A 23086-nucleotide genomic window follows, 5' to 3' on the forward strand; every position below is an offset into this window, starting at 1 on the left:
CAAACCAATCAAAATACGCTTTTTGCGATTTTTTTTTTACCAAACATAGGTAGCATAAAACAAATTGGCCGAAAAATGTTAAAAAATTTTGATTTTTACTTTTTTTTTGGGGAATTTCATATAAAAAAATGTGAAAAATATTGTTATTTTTGCAAAATTTACGCTCTTTTTTTGTTTATAGCGCGTGATCAAAAAATCGCACAGGTGATCAAATACCACCAAAAGAAAGCTCTGTTTGTGGGAAAAAAAGGACGTCAAATTCGTTTAGGTACAGCGTCGCACGACCGCGCAATTGTCCGTTAAAGTCACGCAGTAAAAAAGCGCAAAAAAAACCCTGGTCCTTTAGCAGCCAAATCCTCCGGGGCTTAAGTGGTTAATAACAAAGCCAGGTGGTCACCATGTCAAAGCTGACATGGAGACGCACGGCTTTGTTAACAAAGGCCATCCCCTAAAACTAACCCCTAACCCTTTGTATATGAGAAAAATCACATTTAACACATCTACCAATGAGGTTTGCACCTGTCTTTTGAAGTCTGAATTTGATTGGTGTTAGATCTGGCAAAGAAGCAGGAAGTTATTTAGCACAGGTTACAGAAAAAAGACCTACCCATACCATGTATAAGAAGTGCTATTGGATGTAGCTGAAGTGGTTTACATTTAACTGAGACCAAAATCTTTCAAACTGCTTTAGCACAGTTCAATAGTTTGTTTGAAGTTCTCTTTGGGGCATTGATGATTGAAACTACGAATATCAGTCAAACTGGCTAGTCTGTTGCTTTTTGGTGCTAGAGACTTAATGGTTGGCTGGGGACAGACGAAATGGAGAATCAGTATTTTTTAAAGCAAACAAGTATTTCCTATAACACTAGACTAGATGCTTAATACACAATTATTTATTTCAAATTACTCACACTTAAAAGGAACGAAAAGGGTAACAATTCTGCAGCGTATACCTGCAAACTCTAATTGGCAAGGCCACTCTCATACTGTATTTTGGAAAGTTCCCTTTAAAGGTCACTAACTTTATTTTAATAATGAAGCATGATTTATGAAATCTGGGGGCACCTTACTGACAATGCCCTCTTTGTTAGTCACTCACAAATTCACGCCCCCATTTCAATCAATATTGAAACTGCACTGCTAAAAATATCAAAAAGGCAAGAAGATGAAGCATCCCACAGAAAATGCATGACCAAATTGTGGTAAGAATGAAAGGGGCTTAAAGTGGTATAGATAAAAAAGCCAGAGCCGTGAGTGCAGGCATTATCAGTAAATAATGCACAGAGCAGAGGTTAGGAGTGCAAGGTTTAGGAGGGCATAATGCAGAGTGTAGGGGTTAGGAGTGTGTAACCCACAGGGGTAAGGAGGGCAAAAAGAATAGAGGGCAAGTGTCTAGAGTGCATAATGTACAGAGTACATGGGTCAGAAGTGTGTAATGCACAAAGAGTGGAAGTCAAAAATGCATAATGCACAAAGTGCAAAGGTCAGGAGTGCGTAACTTAAAAAGTACAGGGGTCAGGAGTAACATACACAGTGCAGAGGTCAGGAGTACATTAATGCACAGAGTGCAGAAGTTAGGAATGCAAAGCCCATAGAGTACAGGGGACAGGACTGCGTAATTCACAGAGTGCAGGGATCAGAAGTGCGAAATGCACAGAGTGCAGGGATCAGAAGTGCGAAATGCACAGAGTGCAGGGATCAGGAGTGCGAAATGCACGGAGTGTAGGAGTCAGAAATGCATTATGCACAAAGTGCTGGGGTCAAAAGTATCTAACACAGAGATAAAAGTTCAGGAGTTGAAAACTCCCAAAGTGCAGAGGTCAGGAGCAAGTATAGAAGATGGGAGCAGTGTAACCATCATAAGGAGAAAAAGACAATAACACTAGTACTCAGGAGTACTGAAGATGGGCGCAGTGTCACTATCAGATGGAAATGCAGATATTACTTACTAGTACAAAAGCTAGAAGTAATGTTACTGAAAAAGAGAAGAGTAATTAGGATAATAGAGTGTACAGATCAGAAAACAGGCAAAAATTGTTGCCAGCCCCCTGACATCCATCCTATCCAGCCCAGGGGTCTCTGGTACATAATAGGGTCCCTCTTTAAGGATCTAGTTACCAGCACACCATTCTCCCCAGTTAACACATCATAGATAAAGCATGATCTCAATGGTCCGATTTGCCAAAATTCAGGTATAGTAAAAGTCTCTTATTTATCTGTTTCTATCTTAAAGTCAAGAACTGCAAGGTGCCAACTCCAGCTCTTCTTAATATAAGTGCATCAAATCCATTAATGGTTATGCGAAAGGATCTCATGCTTCAGCTGAAGAGAAATTCCAGTCGTTTAAAAAAAAATTAAAATTCAGCAGCTACAAATACTGTAGCTGCTGACTTTTAAGAATCAGACACTTACCAGTTTCAGTTCAGGAGTCCAGTGCTGTTAAGACCTACGCTGCTTATTTGCCAGTCTTTGGATTCCCGCTGCCACCATTTTGGCTGTACAAGCCAGCTGGCTCCTCACTGCACATGGCCGGGATTGAGATCACGCGTTCCCCTTAGATTGTTCCTGCAGGGACGTGTCAATGTGCCCTAGGACGTTGCAGGTGGGGGGCGTTGTGTGCCAAGCTTATACTGTATAATTCCCACTTAGGCCAAAACAAAGGTATCCGCTCTCCAAAAAAAAAAAAAAAAAACCCTACACAGTTCAAATATGCTGGGCGGGGGTGGTGTTGGTCAAATTAGCGGTATTTTCACTTTTAGGTAAAGGTCTGCTTTAAACTGTGTCTCTCCTGTATATATCAGTCACCACCTCTGATCACAGAGAAAGTGCAGTATCAATCAGAACCCTTTCATCTGGGCTGAGACACACAAATTGATCTGGAATTCAGTCAAAACCACTTATTTTAGGGTGAACAGAAAGCTGGTTTATGAACACATAGGGGCATGGACATTCTCCAGACGGAGAATGCATAGTAGATGCTCGGTGACAAGGGTTTTTTTTTTAGAGTGTAGAAAGCACATACATGATCGAGCAACAGTATTAACATACATTAAAATGCTTTGCAAGCATAACTGAACAGATTGTTGTTTATCTATAGATACACATATGATACTTGACAAAGTACAAAATAACCTTTGAGAAACGCCACCAGATGGTCATGGTCAGAAAACATTCTAACTTTCCTGTTTTAGCAACCCCAAAAGGTCTTGGAGAGTTCATCACACAAAAGAGAAACATTGATGAAATCAGGCCTATTTTATTGGATAGTCAGGTTAAATTCTTTATCAATACTACCTCCACGGGAGACCAAGGCATTGCGTCTGCTGCCAAACCTCCCTTCTCTGCCAAAGTCTCAGTTCCATGTCTGCCCAGCCTCGATTTCTATTTGGAACTCCACTTCCATGTTCCAGCTCATGTATTCTTCTCCAGCCAATGCCCTGCTTGGATCTCCCTCCCAGCTCGTCCCATACAAGACGCGCGTGTTGCTTGCGCTAGCGACATCTCCGATGCTGGGGACTTGTCCTCTAACCGAGGACAGCCTCCTTAAAATGGGGACTGTCCCTGGAAACCAGGGACATCAGGTCAACCTTTTTTAACCTTTAGTGTAATAAAATTCAAAATTTAAATGGTAACTCCACTTTGATGGAAAAAGATCTAGCAAATAAAAAAATATATAGCATATACACTTGCTACACAAGCCACGGTGCAATATAATGTTATTTTGAAATGACCTTTCCTTTACAATCAGCAGCTGTAATTTTCTGAAAAATTCAATGCAATATTGCAAGCTGGAGGCGTTCTGTATTCTGTACATTATTGGTGCATGGAATGCTTCCAGGAAAATAATTTCCTGCTTGTGTGATTACCTCATTGATTTTCCCAGAAGTCTGCACTAAGATACACATTTCAGGTACTCCTTGCTATAGGAATTTTTTGGAGGAATACTCTCCAAGGGCTAAATACTTCTAAAGGGATGCAGACCCTGCAGCTTTTCTCATTAGAACACTGAGAGTGCACCACCTGATTATAGTGAAGCAGACCCTTCGAAACAGCTTTGTCTTCAAAACAACCAAATATATTGTAGCACTAATCCCAAGATAAATAGGTCTCCCTCACCCAGAGGCTGTTCAGCTCCAAAAACACACCAGCAAATTTAGACTAAAGCCCCGTACACGCGATCAGATTATCGAACGATCTGTCGTCCATTTTTTGTGGCATGCTAGTCTGATGTGGAAAGTGAAGATGTTATTTTCATACGAATTTTCCCGTACGACAGAATTTTACTTCAGAAGTGATGTCATGGATTTCTTTGTATGTGTTCTTTTGTCTCTGAGCATGCCTAGTCTTGCTCTTAAGATTTTATTCCGTCGAAATCTGTACTAATGAGACGAAAATCGGACGTTGTATTACGGACAACAAAAATTTTATAGCCTGCACATCAGGATTTTGTCAGCCGAAAAGTCGGAGTGTAAGCTGTCGAAAGCACCATACTAACAATCCAAAAATCGGTAGATCGGTCGTCGGGACGAAATTTCCCTTCAGATTTTCTTATCGTGTGTACGGGCCTTTAAGCTTAGTCTAGCAGTGTCTTTTTGAAGATTTATTGCAGATCTTGAATAAATGCAGGAAGCAGAGATGAGGGTGCAGTATACTTAAAAGCACGCACAAATCTTGGGGGACAGATTCCTTGAAAAAAATCCTGATTCAGCAGTACTGGGCCTTATAGTAGCAGCCTCAAAATAATGCTGATAGTGGAAGGGACAGTCAGTTAAAGCGGAGTTCCGGGCACAGAAATCATTTTTCAACAAACATACCCCCGGGACAGTCAGGGCTAGTATATTCCACAATGGCTAGCCTCTGATCTGTCCCGGTTCGCACTTACCTTTTAGAAGAAATACTCACTTATAAAATTTCTTCCACAGCGTTTCCATCTCTCTTATGGGCAGCTGAAGCCGGCGCGGTCCTCTTCGGCGTCTTCTTTGGCGTCTTCTTCTCCCAGAATGCGCCTGCACCGGCCCCTCTCGTCACTTCCAGTGCGGCGCCGCATTCCTCCACAGCTTCTGGGCATGCCCAGAAGCTGTTTAGCAGGGGAATGCGGCGTCGCCCGGAAGTGACGAGCGGGGCCGGTGCCGTCGCATTGATTCCTGGGAGCGATGACGTTCAGCTCCCAGGAATCAGTGCAAGCCCGGAAGTGACGGCGGAGCCGCGGCACAGAGGGAGGAAGTGAAGACTAGGTGAGTATATTCGATCTTCAATTACAAGGTGAGTAAATAAAAAAAAAAAACCTAACTATCCAATTCCTTTTCAGGTGAAGGGGAACAAGCGGACGGGCACAAAAAAAAATATTGATTTTGTGCCCGGAACTCCGCTTTAACCTGAACTTATGCGAGCAGTCACAGTCCTTAGCAGAAACTTCTGGCATCTAAAACACTTCCACTCCTGGAGCAATATTCGAAAGGATCTTAATGTCCAGAGGCAGCTCCCAACCAGTTCCTCTGCGACTCTCTTCAGTGAAGTTCTCCTTTTCCAGCCCAGTTTCTACAGATAGTATCTTCCAGGCCCCCCAGCACATGGCACCCATTGAGGCCTTGCAGTAGTAACATCTCTGGAACACACATAATGCCTCCAAGGGGTGAGACCCCAGGAGAGAGGGCTCTCTGATCAGATCAATTTATCTTCTCCCGAGCCACACCTTCTGGATCAGTCTCCCAGGGATTGGCTAGGGTCAAATAACTATTCATAACCCAGGGATGAATCCTCCCACACTATTTCTTGAACATTTTTTAAAAGGCAGGAAGAAGTAATCAGCCCCTAGGTTTAGAGATAAACCTGATCAGACCTAACAAGCAAATATGCAGCCCAGCTGGGTGCAGTAGAGTCATACACTACATTTAGCCATTTAGACAGACCAGGACAGGGAAACTACAATAGGAATCTGCTACAATGTTTGTTAAAATCTCTGCAATGTATGTTAATCACCCAGAAGGGTTTATTTTTTTCTCAACAAAAGTGGAGCTACTCATTAACTACTTAAGGACTGGAAGGTTTTACCCCTTAATGACCAGGCCATTTTTTGCAATATGGAATTGCGTTACTTTAACTGACAATTACACGGTCGTGCGACATTGTACCCAAATAAAATTGATGTCCTCTTTTTCCCACAAATAGAGCTTTCTTTTGGTGGTATTTGATCACCTTTGCAATTTCATATAAACAAAAAAAAGAGCGACAATTATGAAAAAACCCAATATGTTTTACTTTCTGCTATAAAACATTCCCAATAAAAAAAAATTAAAAAATAAATTTTTTCATCATTTTATTCCGCTACATATTTTTGGTAAAAAAATCCCAATAAGTGTATATTGATTGGTTTGCGCAAAAGTTATCTCGCCTACAAACTAGGGGAAAGATTTATGTCATTTTTATTTATTTATTTTTTACTAGTAATGACGGCGATCAGTGATTTTTAGCAGGACTGCAACATTGCTGCGGACAGATCAGACACCTAACTGACACTTTTGGGGGGACCAATGACATTACTACAGTAATCAGTGCTAAAAATATGTACTGTTACTGTACTAATGACTGGCAGGGAAGGGGTTAACACCAGGGGCGAGCAAAAGGTTAAATGTGTGCCTAGGGGATGCTTTCTAACTGTGTGGGGGATTTACTTACTGGATTAACACAGAGACCTGTGTTCCTGAATAGAAGGAACACAGGATCCCTGTGTTCATCACTGACAGAACAGCGCTCTGCTGTGTTTTTATATCGGCAGATGGCCGTTCCATCTCCATAGGAAGCAATCGCAGGTGCCCGGCGGACATCCCGTCCGCCGGACCCGCTGACTGGCTCCCCCTCTAACTGTTACAAGAAACGATGTATAGGTACATTGTTTCACGTAACAGAGCCAACCTGCCGCAGTATAACTACGGCGGCTGGTCGGCAAGTGGTTAAGATTTTGATTTTACTAACTTACATTTAACCAATTGCTGCCAGCTCGCCCACAATGTATTGTGCTAAAGAACTCTAGGAATCTGAAAAAAATAAATTGTTGCTCTACATAAAGATGGCCTAGGCTACAAGATAGATTAGATTCCCAAGACCCTTAAACTGAGCAGCAGCACGGTGGCCAAGACCATACAGCGGTTTAACAGGACAGGTTCCACTCAGAACAGGCCTCACCATGTTCGACCAAAGAAGTTGAGTGCATGTGCTCAGCATCATATGCAGAGGTTCTGTGTCAACAAACTACATCAATTTTTATTATCCAGGTTTGCAGTTGTGCCATACTCTTTCTGTTATTGGATGATGGATTGAACAGTGCTCCGTGAGATGTTTAAAGCTTGCAATATTTTTTTATAACCTAACCCTGCTTTAAACTTTTCCACAACTTTATCCCTGACCTGTCTGGTGTGTTCCTGATGCTGTTTGCTCACTAAGGTTCTCTAACAAACCTCTGAGGGCTTCACAGAACAGCTGTGTTTATACTGAGATTAAATTACAAATGTGTAGACTCTATTTATTAATTACAGTATCTCACAAAAGTGAGTACACCCATCACATTTTTGTAAATGTTTTATTATATCTTTTCATGTGACAACACTTTGCTACTATGTAAAGAAGTGAGTGTTCACCTTGTATAACAGTGTAAATTTGCTGTCCCCTCAAAATAACTCAACACACAGCTATTAATGTCTAAACCGCTGGCAACAAAAGTGAATACACCCCTAAGTCAAAATGTCCAAATTGGGCCCAAAGTGTCAGTATTTTGTGTGGACACCACTATTTTCCAGCACTGCCTTAACCCTCTTGTGGATGGAGTTTACCTGAGCTTCACAGTTTGCCACTGGAGTCCTCTTCCACTCCCCCATGACAACATCACAGATCTTGTGGATGTTAGAGACATTGCTCTCCTCCACCTTAAGTTTGAGGATGCCCCACAGATGCTCAATAAGGTTTAGGTCTGGAGACGTGCTTGGCCAGTCCTTCACCTTTACCCTCAGCTTCTTTAGCAAGGCAGTGGTCGTCCTGGAGGTGTGTTTGGGGTCGTTATTATTTTGGAATACTGTACTGCAGTCCAGTCTCCGAAGAAAGGGGATCATGCTCTGCTTCAGTATGTCACAGTACATGTTGGCATTCATGGTTCCCTCAATAAACTGTAGCTCCACAGTGCCAGGAGCACTCACGCAGCCCCAGACCATGACACTCCCATCATCATGCTTGACCATAGGCAAGACGCACTTGTCATTGTACTCCTCACCTGGTTGCCGCCACACATGCTTGACACCATCTGAACCAAATATGTTTATCTTGGTCTCATCTGACCACGGGACATGGTTTTAGTAATCCATGTCCTTAGTCTCCTTGTCTTCAGCAAACTGTTTGCAGACTTTCTTGTGCATCATCTTTAGAAGAGGCTTCCTTCTGGGATGACAGCCATGCAGACCACTTTGATGCAGTGTGCAGAGTATGGTCTGAGCACTGACAGGCTGACCCCCCCACCCCTTCAACCACTGCAGCAATGCTGGCAGCACTCATACGTCTATTTCATAAAGACAACCTCTGGATATGACGCTGAGCACGTGCACTCAACTTCTCTGGTCGACTATGGCGAGGCCTGTTCTAAATGGAACCTGTTCTGTTAAAACCACTGTATGGTCTTGGCCACCGTGCTGCAGCTCAATTTCAGAGTCTTGGCAATCTTACTATAGCCTAGGCCATCTTTATGTAGAGCAACAATTATTTTTTTCAGATCTTTAGAGAGTTCTTTACCATGAGGTGCCATGTTGAACTTCCAGTTAACATTATGAGAGAGTGAGAGCCATAACACCAAATTTAACACACCTGCTCCCCATTCACACCAGAGACCTTGTAACACTTAACAGGTCACATTACACCAGGGAGGGAAAATTGCTGATTGGGCCCAATTTGGACATTTTCACTTAGGAGTGTACTCACTTTTATTGCCAGCGGTTTAGACATTAATGGCTGTGTGTTGAGTTATTTTGAGGGGGACAGCAACTTTACACTGTTATACAAGCTGTACACTCACCACTTAACATTGTAGCAAAGTGTCATTTCTTCAGTGTTGTCACATGAAAAGATAAAATAAAATATTAGATATATTATATATATTATATATATAAAAAATATTAGATATTTATATAAAAATGTGAGGGGTGTACTCACTTGCGAGATACTGTATATGCCCTAGTTTGTAGACACTGATTTTCATACAAACCAATTAATGTACACTTATTGTGGTTTTGTTTTACCAAAGACATGTAGCAGAATACATTTTGGCCTAAATTTATGATGAAATTTGATTTTATTGAATATTTTTTTATAACAGAAAGCAGAAAATATAGTTTTTTTCAAATGTTTTAAATTTATATAATAAAAGATAAAAAAAACCCAGTGGTGATTAAATGCCACCAAAAGAATGTTCTATTTGTGTGAAAAAAACTATATAAATTTCCTTTAGGTACAGAATTGCATGACCGCGCAATCGCCAGCTAAATTAGGGCAGTGCTGAATAGTAAAAAATGGCCTGGTCATGAATGGGGTAACACTTTCTGGGGCTGAGATGGTAATTTAGGGTGCACCAATGAGATCCACAAAGCATTAAAGGTTTAAAAAAATAAAAAACGGAAGATGAAGATAGTTGTGTTCAGGCTCTTTCCCTCTGCAAATGAACCTCTCTACATCTGTCGGGACAGTGCAAGCAAAGAGGGCGAGGGCGATGAGTTCCTCTTATGACTCATTCAGTTATGTGTGTAAATTTACAGCAAAGCAGATAATGATAGCATGTTAAACACTTGAAAGGGGGCCAGAAACTGTTGCTTTTGCAAAATGTAAATGTGAAATAGTATTATGCAATATTTTAGATTTACCTGGCTACAACAATAACTATGGTTTCTACTTCTATAAAAAGTTTGCAAATGAAATGTTATCATCGTATTATCATCTTATATTCATTACTAAATTGCATCAAAAGGAAATACAGATCTTTTACAATAAAAACCTCCAAATGTGGTTTACTATTGCAGTAGTTATTCATTCACAACATTTATGTGCTTGTCATGTTACAAAGGAGAAAAATAATTCTGTGTCATACATTTGAACCCAGTTTCCTCCACGCCCATCAGCTACATTCCAACTTTTTTTCTTTGTTCAGTGCAATCATTTTTACTCTTAGTGATATGGGGGTTGGTTAGCTCAGTGGTAAATTAGTTTTTTTAGTGAAGTCCATTCCAGTCCGAACTGTGTTTCAGAGAATTACCAGTCCACTTTTTTAAAAACAGATGAAAGTAAAGTCCACCTACTTGCTCACTCAGGGGTTTCAGTTTCGCACAGCAAAACAGGTAACAGAAAAATACCTAGCCACCTGATTCTAGCTTTAGCAATACCACTACTCGTTATACTGGTCCCTCAGACCATCTCAGTCCTCTTGGCTAATGCACCTTGCTGCACAGGCCCACTCCTGGCCTCTAGGTAGGGTTTCTTCTGACACCCCGGGCTTTTTCACTCCCTTGAGACTAAAGCCTAGTACACACGCAATGAATTGTCCATCTTTTGTCCTGAGTGGTATTTTGTTGGTTGGAATGTGCCTAGACTGCACACGAATTTTCCTGCACGACAAAATTCTACTTCAGAAGTGATGTCATGTGTTGGTTTGCTTTCTTTGTGTTCTTTCTTCTCTGAGCATGCCTAGTCTTGCTCATAAGATTTTTCCCTGTAGAAATCTGTACTGACTGCGCGAAAATCGGACGTGTTTTGACGGAGGACAAAAATTTTATAGCCTGCACACCAGATTTTTTTCGGCCGAAAAGTCGGAGTCGGTTGTCGGAAGCATCATACTAACAAGCCGAAAATCGGCAGATCAGTCGTCGGACGAAAATTCCCGGCCGAATTTCGACTCGTGTGTACGGGGCTTTACAGATTCCTTCAGTCTCCTGTTCTCTTTCCTAGTTGCCTCAGCTCTTTTAGCCTCCCAGACTTTCTCAGCTTTCCCAACTCTCTCAGTCTGATGGACATGGAATCTTTCCAACATGGAGTACTGTCTCCTGAGTAGATCACCTTTGTCTCCAGACAGGATCACACGCACCTGTCTTCCAATGAGAGCGCACCTCCCTTCTGGCCGGAGCCCTGAGCTATGCCCAAGCCTTCATTATAAGGCTCCGTTCACATCTAGGCGTTTTGGGGCGTTTTTGGGGCGTTTTTCTGCTCTAGGATCAGCTCTCAAAACGCCCAACAAGACAAATCCTATTCATTTCAATGGCCCCTGTTCACATCTGAGCGTTTTGACGCTGTATACAAAACGCCCAACGCTCAAAAAAGTACATGAGCTTCTTTTTGGGCAGATTACAGGCGTTTTCCATTGATCTCTATTCAATCTAAAAACGCCTGCACAAAAATCGCGGTAAAAATCGTGGTAAAATCGCGGTAAAAAACGCCGCAAAAATCGCGGTAAAATCGCGGTAAAAAACGCGCGAAAAACGCTACGCTCAGGTGTGAATGTAGCCTTAGAGCTGTGTGCACCTGGACACACACCCTGCTGGTGTTCAACAAAAACCTATGCACTGGCTAGGAGATTTTCAAGGACACTTTGAAATCTCCAAACTACAGAGCTCAATCAGGGAACACCAAAATCCAGAGAAAGCTGTAAAAACAGTTTGCTCCTCTCCAAATCAATACTCTGGAGTCCCGCACTCTGCACACGTGTGAACCCTGTGTTCTTTTTCCAACTATTTTCACAGTGGCAGGGCCTTACACTGTCATACCTTGCACGCCAACCTTTAATATTAAACCACAGATTCCTTCATGTTCCCTTAACCACTTTAGCTCCGGAAGGATTTGCCCCCTTTCTGACCAGGCCACTTTTTTTCACCTTGGCACTGCGTGATTTTAACTGAAAATTGCGCGGTCATGCAATGCTGTACCCAAACTAAATTTATGTCCTTTTTTCCCCAGAAACAGAGCTTTATTTTGGTGGTATTTGATCACCTGTGCAATTTTTATGTTTTGCTCTATAAATAGAGCGACAATTGTGAAACAAAACAAAAAAAAAAAAAGAATATTTTTCACATTCTGCTATACAACATTCCCCAAAAAAAAAAAATAAATGTAAAAATCTAAATTTTTTAACATTTTAGGCCAACTAGTTTTCTGCTACATATTTTTGGTAAAAAAAAAAAAAGATCACAATAAGCGTATTTTGATTGGTTTGCGCAAAAGTTATTGCGTCTACTAACTACGGGAAAGATTTATGTCATTTTTATTGTTTTTTTTTACTAGTAATGGCGGCGATCTGCGATGTTTAGCGAGAATGCCACATTGCGGCGGACAGATCGGACCCCTGACTGACATATTTGACACTTTTGGGGTTACCAGTGACATTACTACAGTAATCAGTGCTAAAAATATGCACTGTTACTGCAATAATGCCATTGGCAGTGAAGGGGTTAACCCTGGGGTGATCAAAGGGGTTAATGTATGCCTATATGCTTATTGCTGTGGGGGGGTTCTGTGACAGACACAGACAGATCGCAGTTACAGCATAGCTGAAACTTCAGATATGTCCCTGCCTGTCTCACAGAAGATCCGCCTGCTTTGTTTACATAAGCAGGTGGGGCTTCTCTCCGATTACCGGACGATCGGGGGAGGAAGGCGGCAATCGCCGCCTCTCCTCCCGCGGCCTGCCTCCCGCTGTGTCTAAACACAGTGGTAGCGAGCCTCCAGCGGCACACGCGTGCCCCCGAAACCCCTTCCCCTCCAGTCACGTAGTACTACGTGACTGAACCCAGGGGAGCCGCACTGCAGCAGTAATATTACTGTGGGCAGTCGGCAAGTGGTTAAGACAGGGGTGCCTGACCAGTGGCCCGCGGAGCCCTCTGATGTGGCCCGCGACCTGCTCTGGGATGGCACGTCGACAAGCCCAGAATGTGCATTGTCGACCTGCCATCCCAGAGCATCAGTGCTGTGAATGGAGCCGGCGGTAGAGGAAGCAAAGCTGCATAAGCCAGTGCTTCCTGTATAGCGCTGGTTCCTATCCCAGGTGATACCAAATGCACTCCGTCTGGGACAGCAACAGCCATACCTGAATGGAAGACTGTTCCTAAAGGTCAGTTTATTACTAAAATTACAGAGTATATATATATATAAATACAGCTGAGGGTTACCTGCACTGTGCCATAGACTTCTGGTATTACCTACGTGTTTGGTGCGCTTTCTGAAAGCGCACCAAAACTCCTAAATGCAGGAGTTTTGGTGCGCTTTGAGAAGTGCACCACCCCTGCAGGTTATACTAGAAGTCTATGATAAAGCGCAGCTAACCCACAGAAAGGCCATTGGTGCACTGAGCTGCACCCGCAGTGTGGGTAAACCACAGCGCATCAGTGTGAAAGCAGCCTACCTCCAAACCGATCCGCTTAAAAAAAAAAAACAGAAGCGGATCCGTCTTCTTCCATCTGGGCAGATTGGAGGGCCCATAGAGTAGAGCGAGCTGTGTCTGCTCTGTATATGCAGAGTAAAGGGAAGAAGGAAGAGCGCCTCTGAGTGAAAGTTAAATGCCACATTCTCTGCAATAAATTTTAACTTGCACTCAGAGGCGCTCTTTCTTCTTCCCTTTACATGTTATCCAGAGTTGACTTCACTCTTATTGAGAGCCGGCCCTGAGCTGCTACCATCCACCCAAGGTACTGGTCTGGACCCCACTTATGGACTTCCTTACAGTTCCTTTTATGTCTTTCATCATTCCCATATACCAGTGATATGGACATGGACTATTAATCCCCCCTGTGCGTCCTATCCTTTTGGTCCCTGTATTTGTACAACCATAATTTCTGCTTCATCATTCCCTTATATCATTAAGCGCCTATATACCATTGCCTATTTTCTGTATTTGCAGAGTGGACGTGGACCTGTCATCCGTCTGCTCCGCTCATTGTGGCCTGCGACCAGTAACCAAGTCGCTTAAGTGTCCCTCGCTCTTCAAAAGATTGGGCACCCTGTTTTAAAACATACTAATCTACCACCACAGTGAAAAAAAGGGCAAAAGGGCATTGATCCACAGCAATGAGATTTCCGCAGTTAGGCTCCGTTCACATGTAGGCGTTTTGGGGCGTTTTTGGGGAGTTTTTCTGCTCTAGGATCAGCTCTCAAAACGCCCAACAAGACAAATCCTATTCATTTCAATGGCCCCTGTTCACATCTGAGCGTTTTGACGCTGTGAGCAAAACACCCAACGCTCAAAAAAGTACATGAGCTTCTTTCTGGGCAGATTACAGGCGTTTTCCATTGGTCTCTATTCAATCTAAAAACGCCTGCACAAAAATCGCGGTAAAAATCGCGGAAAAATCGCGTTAAAAATCACGGTAAAATCGCGGTAAAAAACGCTACGCTCAGGTGTGAATGTAGCCTTAAAATGGAACTAAAGGACAATTTTTACATTTTGGATAGAGTAAATAAGGGGTTATAACCTCTGTCAGTTTTTTTGCCTTCCATTAGGGAGTTTTCTCTCCACTTCCTGGCCCATAGCCAAAATGAGAATCAAGAAGAAATCTCTTGAAAATTCGAGATTTCTTGCTTGTCACCAGGGTCACTGGAACTAGTGTCCCCATTGGAGTATTTTCCCCTTACTGTTCAGGTTACAATCAAAAATTTGGGACTTTCTTTTACTTTCACTCTCGGTGATAATGTTAAACAGGATAAATAGACAGGGTGATTCTTCCTAAAGAGTACACAAACACCAATTATAACCTGACAGGTGTTCCAATCCCTCTCCTCTCCAAAACTTAAAAAAAAAAGGTTTGCCTTTTATACTTTTATGGGTCTTTTTATTTAAAAAAAAAATGCTTTTTGAATGTCTCATCATTTGTGCAAGTGTAACAAATAATATCTGTAATGTTGACCACTTCAATACTGGGCACTTTCACCCCCTTCCTGCCCAGGACAATTTTCAGTGCTGTCGCACTTTGAATGACAATTGCGTGGTCATGCAATACTGTAGGAAAATAAAATTGTTATAATTTTTTTTCACACAAATAGAGCTCTCTTATGGTGGTATTTAACCACTTTACCACTAGAGCATTTTGCTGTCTTACGTCTGGGCCACTTTTTGCGATTCGGCGCTGTGCGACTTTAACTGACAATTGCACGGTCGTGCGACGCCGTACCCAAACGAAATTGATGTCCTTTTTTTTCCCACAAACAGAGCTTTCTTTTGGTGGTATGTGATCACCTGTGCGATTTTTACTTTTTGCGCTATAAACAAAAAAAGAGCGTTTATTTTGAAAAAATAACATTTTTAACATTTTTTTATATGAAATTCCCCCCAAAAAAGATGTAAAAACCAATTTTTTTTTAAAGTTTTGGCCAATTTGTTTTCTGCTACCCATGTTTGGTAAAAAAAATCGCAATAAGCGTATTTTGATTGGTTTGCGCAAAAGTTATTGCGTTTACTAACTACGGGAAAGATTTCTGTCATTTTTGGTGTTTTTTTTTTTAACGAGTAATGGCAGCGATCTGCGATTTTTTTTGCGGGACTGCGACATTGCGGCGGACAGATCGGACCCTTGACTGACATTTTTGACACTTTTGGGGGTACCAGTGACATTACTACAGTAATCAGTGATATATATATGCACTGTTACTGTAAAAATGACACTGGCAGGGAAGGGGTTAATTTTATTGGAGAGGGAGGGGTTAATGTATGCCTGGTGCTTACTAACGTGTGTGGGGGGAGGTGACTGTGTGAGACAGGGACAGATCGGATGTCCAGCTATGCTGAACACTCCGATCTGTCACTCCCTGTCACTGAGGAGATCCGCCCGCTTGTGTTTACACAGGCGTATCTCCACACTAGATCCCCGACGATCGGGGCAGAGCAGCGGCGATCGCCGCTGCTCCTCCCCTGGCCCGACTCCCGCTGTGAATGAAAACAGCGGGAGCGCGCCTCTGGCGGCGCGCGAGCGCCGCCTACAGGGGAGGAGTCTGGCGACGTAGGTCTACGTCGTCAGACGGGAACGAGCCACTTTGCCACAGTACTATTCAAGTACTCAGCGGTAAAGTGGTTAATCACCATTGGATTTTTTGCTCTTTGCTAAACAAAAAAATACTGAATTTTTTTTTCTTTAGTAAAAAAAAAAGCGTTTTTCCTTATTTCTATGATTACATTTTGCCAATAAATAATCTTTCTGCATACATTTGGGCCAAAATTTCTGCTACAATACAATAAATCAGTATATAATATTTAGCCTGTAGGAAAGCTATGGAGTCCATAAACTATGGTATATATATGAAAATCATTTAATCCTGATGTATTGAGGGCCTATCTCATTTCTTGAGGATCACAAATACCAGGACAGTACAAATATCCCCCAAATTACCCTTTTTGGAAAGTAGACAGTCCAAGGTATTTAGTAAGAGGCATGGCGATTTTTTTTTTACACATTATGATTGTTTATACCAGTGAATTTCACAGGTATAAGCAACCATTATTACTGAATGAAACTGATTTATTCAATGTGTTTAGTTGTAATTAGCTGTGATTGGCCACAGCTAATCATATGGAACAGATGGGCTGTGATTGCCCTGTCTGTACCATGTGATTACTGTGACCAATCACAACTAGCAACACAATGGATGGCATGAAAGGATGCCATCTATTGTTTACAATTGTCATGTGATCTGATGTAATTGGTCACAGTGATCACATGGTACCGGCAGCGGGTCGGTACACTGATCAGTCATTGACTGTGCCAAGGGCCGCACGCGAGGAGCGTTGCGAAAAGACTTCAAATGACGTCCACCTGGATCGATGAAAGTCCCACTTGGCCATCATTTTGCTATAGGCTGGGCAGGAAATGGTTTAAAATATATGTGTGTAATGGTTTCTCTATTGCCTTTTACCAGGTTAATGCAACATTCCCTAACATTTTATCCTAAGAAAAAAATAGCCATAAGAACATTCATCCATGAGAGTTAAGATTCACCAAGAGAGAGCATAACCTAAAGCCTGGTACTCACCAAACCAGCGGGTTAAAAAAAACAAAATCTGACAGATCGCCGTACCAGCACAAGTGATGTTGGTGCAGCGATCTCCCCCACTGTGCTATTGTATTCTGTCAGGGAAACTCCCTTCCCCCACCAGAATACACTGATACGTGCTTGCAGCCATTGACTAAAAGTGCTGATCGGATGCTGGCTTTCCCATATGTCCCTTCAACAAATGCCGATCGTTAGACTAAATTAAATTTGGCCGGTTCCTGCTGAAACAGTGGATTTTTGGACAGCGTGTGCCCAGCTTTAGTCCATAGGCTAAGAACATCCAATGGGTGTTTGGCTGAGCAAACCTCCAGCTGAAGTGTGAAGTGAAACATTTAGATCAGGGTTTCTCATCAGGGTTCCGTGGAAGCCTAGGGTTCCTCCAGAGGTTACCAGGGGTTCCTTGAGAAATAAGTGATTTTTTCTTCTCAGATGAGTAACAACAGACACCAATGATCTTTTTAGCTATCTGGAAGGATGGATTTTTTCCAATGACCATAAATGTAAGGAACATTCTTCCCACTGACTATCATACTATGTATGTACTGTAAATATAGAATGATTAGCAGGGGTTCATAATAAAATAATAATGAAACCTTAGAACGAAGCCCCGACACAGTCGCCCAGACACAGCTGAGGCAGCTGATATCTTCCCTCGGCTTCTCTTCCGGGTTCGGCGGCTCCGGCGTTGTGAGTTCACTTTCCGGCAAGGAGCTGGCAAGGAGCTCTGAAGGTCCTTCAGAGCGCATGCGCCACTGGTGTCAGCGGCTGCATACAGGGCGTCGGAGATACAGGGGATACAGGGGAGATGGACCTGTCCGACTGTTCAGTGGAGCGATTCACCGCTGAGCAAGCGGATTTCGTTTCCTGTGAAATGGGCCCCCCACTTGGTCCTACACCATCAGTGACAACAACAGGACGCTGCCAGCTCTTATGGGTTCAGTTGGTGGCTTCCTGATCATGCACCGCCTGGCCTCACCCCCTCCTCTTTTCTCAGTGAAGGACTATGCCTCCTGAGGTATGTGACGTATAGATCCCTGGAGTCACAGTGGGCAAAGTGCACTAGGCAGCAAAGTGCCTAGGTGAATGACGTGCATGGGGGCAGAGGATTTTCATTACAAAAAAAAAGAAAGCCTAATTTGCACAGTGGAGGGGAGGCAACATCATGTTGAGGGTGTAGATTCACTCTAAGAATGACATTAGGGATTTGAATTGAGCTGTTTAAGTCAACAGTACATTTCAAAGGAACTTGGAGATAATCTTATGCTGAGTTACCTACTATAGGTTATGATTCTTGCAGCAGAACATAGAAATTGCACCAGTGTACTCACCTAGTGCCTCACTATAATATGCATTCCGAGAGAATGAAAGGCCAAAATAAAATAAAGCATCCTGAGAAAAATAGAACATTGTATTTTTTACACGTTCCATAAAGGACATTCTATCTGTGAATCCAGTCATTATACCGGGTACATAGGAAAACGGCATTGGTTGTTGACCACAAAGTCTTTCTAAAGTATTAGCCATGGAGAACCTAAAGGAATAGACAAATGGCACTCCGATGATCTCAGCGATAAGTTCACCACAAGGAGCTAGTGGGTCCGCAACAAGGATATCAAACTTCTCATGTTTTAGCTTCCTTAACATCTCCTTGTTCTTTATGATACCATCACACACCAGCTGCTCTATCTCCACAGCGTCTGCCAAGCTTTTTTTTATTCGGGTAAAGAATTCCCAGTAGGACATATTAGGAAGATCATGAATCCACGTGCGTAAGAATTCCTCTAGTAGCGCTTCATTTCTGGCTTTTGAAAAAGCAACAGGGAAGACTTCAAATTTTAAAGCTGAGGTTTTCTTGGTATCCATGATAAGGTTGGCTGAACTGACCAGCACTGTTACTTCATGGCCTTTGTGTGCAAGGTTTTCAAGGATCACATTTAAGTTCATAAAATGACTGCCGTCTGTTGGCCAAGCCAGAATTTTCCCTGAGTATGCTGTGCCAAAGAAACTTACATGCATCAGGAGTAAAACGCTTGCATAGAGCATTTTGATCCGGAGTTCACAGAGACTTCCTGAACAAGAGAGTAGTAGGAACTACCCAGCTGCACTTTGTTAGCTTAGTTTATTAGGAAATCACATGATCTGTATATCTATAGAAGGAACTTCCGTTACCAAAGCATAAAGGAATGCATTCTGTTTCTTTTCACAATGCTCCATCTACAGACCAACATATGATATGCAGGTCATTGGAAAAAATACTATGAATCTAATTTGCTTTGCCAAAACTGGAGAGTGCAAAATCTGATGCAGCTCTTCATAGAAATCAGCTGCCAGTTTTTTTTGTCAAAGCTTAATTGAACAAGCTGAAGTTAGAAGCTGATTGCACAGCTGCACCAGATTTTGAATTCTCCAGTTTTAGTAAATCAACTCCACTGGGTTTATTTAAACACTGTATGAACAACCATTATATCCCTAATTTACCGTGTTTTGGGGAAGAGAAGAAAAGTACAAGAAGAAAGTGAATGATAACAACGTTCATATTATTTTGCTTATTAGTTTCCTCTTTGGCTTTTCAAAAACAGTATTGCCTTTTAAAATTGATTTAAAATTTTTGCTTGTCCTGGAATCAAGCACACAGACCTAACTTTATATCAAAGAAAATGAAATCACTTACGCTATGTTTACACTTGCAGTAGGGGGAAGTAAAAACACATGACTGAGCTGCCCCCCAAATGCTCCTCCTCAGCCTGCAAAGACAGCAGACTGGGGTGTACATATGCTGCACCCACAATGCTCTACATCACACCGCAGCAAAATTTAACCCTAGCGTCCAGTGCTGCTGGTTCAACTAAATGGGGGGGGGGGGGGGGCAGGCCAAGCTTACATAATTCTCGCCTAGGTGAGAATTGCAGAAGTGGGGCGGGTACCTGTCAGTCAGAAAAGGTACCCGCTACCATAAAAAACCTTTCAAATATATTGGGGGGGGGGGGGAGGCAGATTAGTGGTACTTTCACTTATTCTTTGTACAAAAATTGCCAAATCTGATCACAGAGAAAGGGCACAGCCTCTGGATACCAGAGAGGTCTGGTCAAACACTTTAGTCTTCAACATTTTACAGTTCAGAGCAACTGCACTTGGAAAAAGAATAAAGCGAATAAAAAAATAATATAGCATATACACTTGCTACGCAAGCCGTGTTGTAAGATATTCTTAATAAAAATGACCTTTCCTTTTCAAGCTGCTGTAGTTTTCTGTAACGTCCAATGCAATATTGCAACCTGGAGGCGTTCTGTACATGAGGATGTACAGAATGCCTCCAGAAATGTAATTTCCTGCTTGTGTGATGGGCTCACAGATTTTCCCAGAAGTCTGCACTACAATACAAATTTTTAGACACCCCTTGCAATAGGAATTTCAGTTTTGGTGGGATACTTCCCAAGGGCTAAATACTTCTAAAAGGGATGCAGACCCTGCAGCTTTTCTCATTAGAGTGAGTTACACCTTATTTTAATGAACTAGACTATCCCAACAGCTTTGTCTTCAGAGCAACAAAAGGTAGTAATCTGCTACAAAGTTTGGTATCCCTGCAATATATGTTAACCACCCAGAGGGGATTTTTTTTTTTTTCCTTCAATAAATGTGGAGTTACTCTTTAATATTTTGATTTTACTATTGAACATTTAATTTAGGGTGCACCAAAGACACAAGATTCCCAAAGCATTATAGGTTTCTATACAAAAAGAGAGCAAGCTAAAGGATGAAGATAGTTATGTAGAGCTGCCCCTATAGGGGCAGCTGTAGTTTAACATGTTCTTTCCCAAGCAATGCAGAGGCAACCAGGCACACAGCAACAGTCCATTCACTCCAGTTACTTGAACAGTTCGGGGATGTGTTTTTACATTTTTTTTGCTTGTAGAACTGGTAACAAGAAGGGGTTTGGGGTGGTAAGGGATACTCCAAACGTTAGGTATTGTTAGCAGAGGCCACTTCTCGCTCAATACCAGCAGAACAAGTAATGGGTAGACTGAAACAGTCTATAGGTTTACGGCTGGGGATTTTGAAGTAGGTTTGAGCACAAGTAAAGGTAGATTTCAACTGTCTATAGGTTCACAGCTGAGGACTATGAAGTAAAGGAGGCTCTACTCACAGATTTCTGGAACAGAGTCAGTCCATAGGTGCAGCCTCTTGTAGAGTAGTCCAGCATTCAGCAAACAGGGGTCCAGTGGCAAGCAGCCCCCCTCCATTCAGCTCAAAGATCTATTCTCTTAGTAGGGAAAACTACAAACTCCTGGGGGCTCCATCTCTGCCATCATCCGGGCACACCTCACCAGGGATTGGTTAGGCCCTGCTCATTATCCAGGGCTTGTCATTTGAATTCTTCCTCCATAAGCTCAATAAACATCTTGTAGAGGCAGGAGGAATTAATCAAACTCCCAGCCTGTGAACCCCTGAACAGACCAGAACAAACAAATAGTGCTCCCCTGTCTACAGAAGGAGCCAAAAACTAAATTTTCCTAGCCTAAATAGGAGGGTGTTACAGTTGCCTTCAGACTCTCTCTCTCTCTTTAAATCAGGGGTCTCCAAACTACGGCCCTCCAGTTGTTCAGGAACTACAATTCCCATCATGCCTAGTCATGTCTGTAAATGTCAGAGTTTTACAATGCCTCATGGGACGTGTAGTTCTGCAACAGCTGGAGGGCCGTAGTTTGAGGATCCCTGCTCTAAATGAACTTCTGTACATGTGTAGGAACAGAACAAGCAAAGAGGGTGAGGGTGATGAATCCCTCTTCTGACTCATTCAGTTAAATGTGTAAATCTACAGCACAGCGGGTAATAATAGCCTGTCAAACATTTGAAAAAAAAGCCAGGACCTCCAACTACTGCTTGGAAATTTAAATATGAAATAGTCATATGCAATATTTTATAATTACCTGGCTACAACAATAATCGTGGTTTCTACTTATCTAAAAAGTTTGCAAATTAAATGTTTTTATTGTATATACATTACTAAATTGCATCAAATGCTCAACTGGAAATACAGATATTTTGCAATAAAAACCTTACTATTGCAGCAGCTAATTATTAACTACATTTATGTACTTTGTGGTCATGTTTCACAAGGAAAAAAAAAACTGGCTTCATACATCTGAACTCAGTTCTCTCCACACCTATCTACTACATTTCGCTAACTCCAACTGATTTTCTTTCCTCAAAGATAAACGCAATCATTTTTTCCCTTGCACATCAACATTTAAGATAAGACACCACTTAGATCATTCATTTGCAACATCTTAACTTAGCACCATAGTGCAAAGGTGCATTGAGCAGTTAAGGGCCATACACACTATACAATTGTCTTTAAATTTTTTCCTTCAGACTTAGCAAAACCATATAATATGAGGTCAAATCTAAACACTTTCAATTTGTATGTAATCAGGCAGGCCCTTGTACTACATAGAAAATGTAAAGCTACAGGAAATCTGACAACAAAAGTTATATAGTGTGTATCCAGCTTTAGGGTAGGTTCACACCATGCCAGCACAAGAATTGCACAGGAACGAACTGTGCTTTGCTGTGTGATTCAGACTGCATGCAAAACGTATTCCTGCAGCAGATTTCAATACAAAGTTAACGACATCCCAAAAACAGGTTGCAAATGCAGTGCGTTTGCTCGCACCTACCTGCACCAGATTACATAGTACTTTTGGTTGCAGTGCATTTTAAAAACTAGTGCATACAATACTTTTAGTGCTGTGTGATTTTAGTCCATTCAAAATGAAATCACAGCACACAGAACCCCATGTGAATTGCACAGGAACATGGAGTGCGTTCCTGTGCTATTCATGTGCAGGGTAGGTTTAAAAAGCCCTTAAGGTAGAACTAAAGCAATTTTTTTTTTATATCCAGTAAGCAAGGATTATTACCCCTGCCAATTTTTTTTCCATATGCATCCCATTAAGGAAATTTCCTGTCCCATAGCCAAAATGTTACCAGGATCACTGGAACTAGTATCCCCATTGGAAGATTTCCCCCTTATTCT

At 42.1% G+C, this 23086-nt stretch overlaps 1 protein-coding gene across 5 annotated transcripts in view; it reads right to left on the minus strand.

Annotated features, from left to right (window-relative positions):
• Window positions 1-23086, minus strand: part of LOC309567267 (UDP-glucuronosyltransferase 2A2-like) — a 165764-nt gene that overhangs the window by 17647 nt on the left and 125031 nt on the right. The window contains exon 1 of one of the 5 annotated variants that reach the window (XM_082272651.1): window positions 18378-19115. The exons of the other annotated variants lie outside the window; for them this stretch is intronic. Coding sequence (XP_082128777.1) covers window positions 18378-19092 — 715 coding nt within the window. The 5' untranslated portion in view covers window positions 19093-19115. Of the gene's footprint in view, window positions 1-18377; window positions 19116-23086 lie in introns of those variants that run through there. 5 annotated transcript variants of the gene reach the window in all.

Source organism: Pelophylax lessonae, assembly GCF_965119305.1.
Source record: "Pelophylax lessonae genome assembly, chromosome: 1".
Classification (NCBI taxonomy): domain Eukaryota; kingdom Metazoa; phylum Chordata; class Amphibia; order Anura; family Ranidae; genus Pelophylax; species Pelophylax lessonae.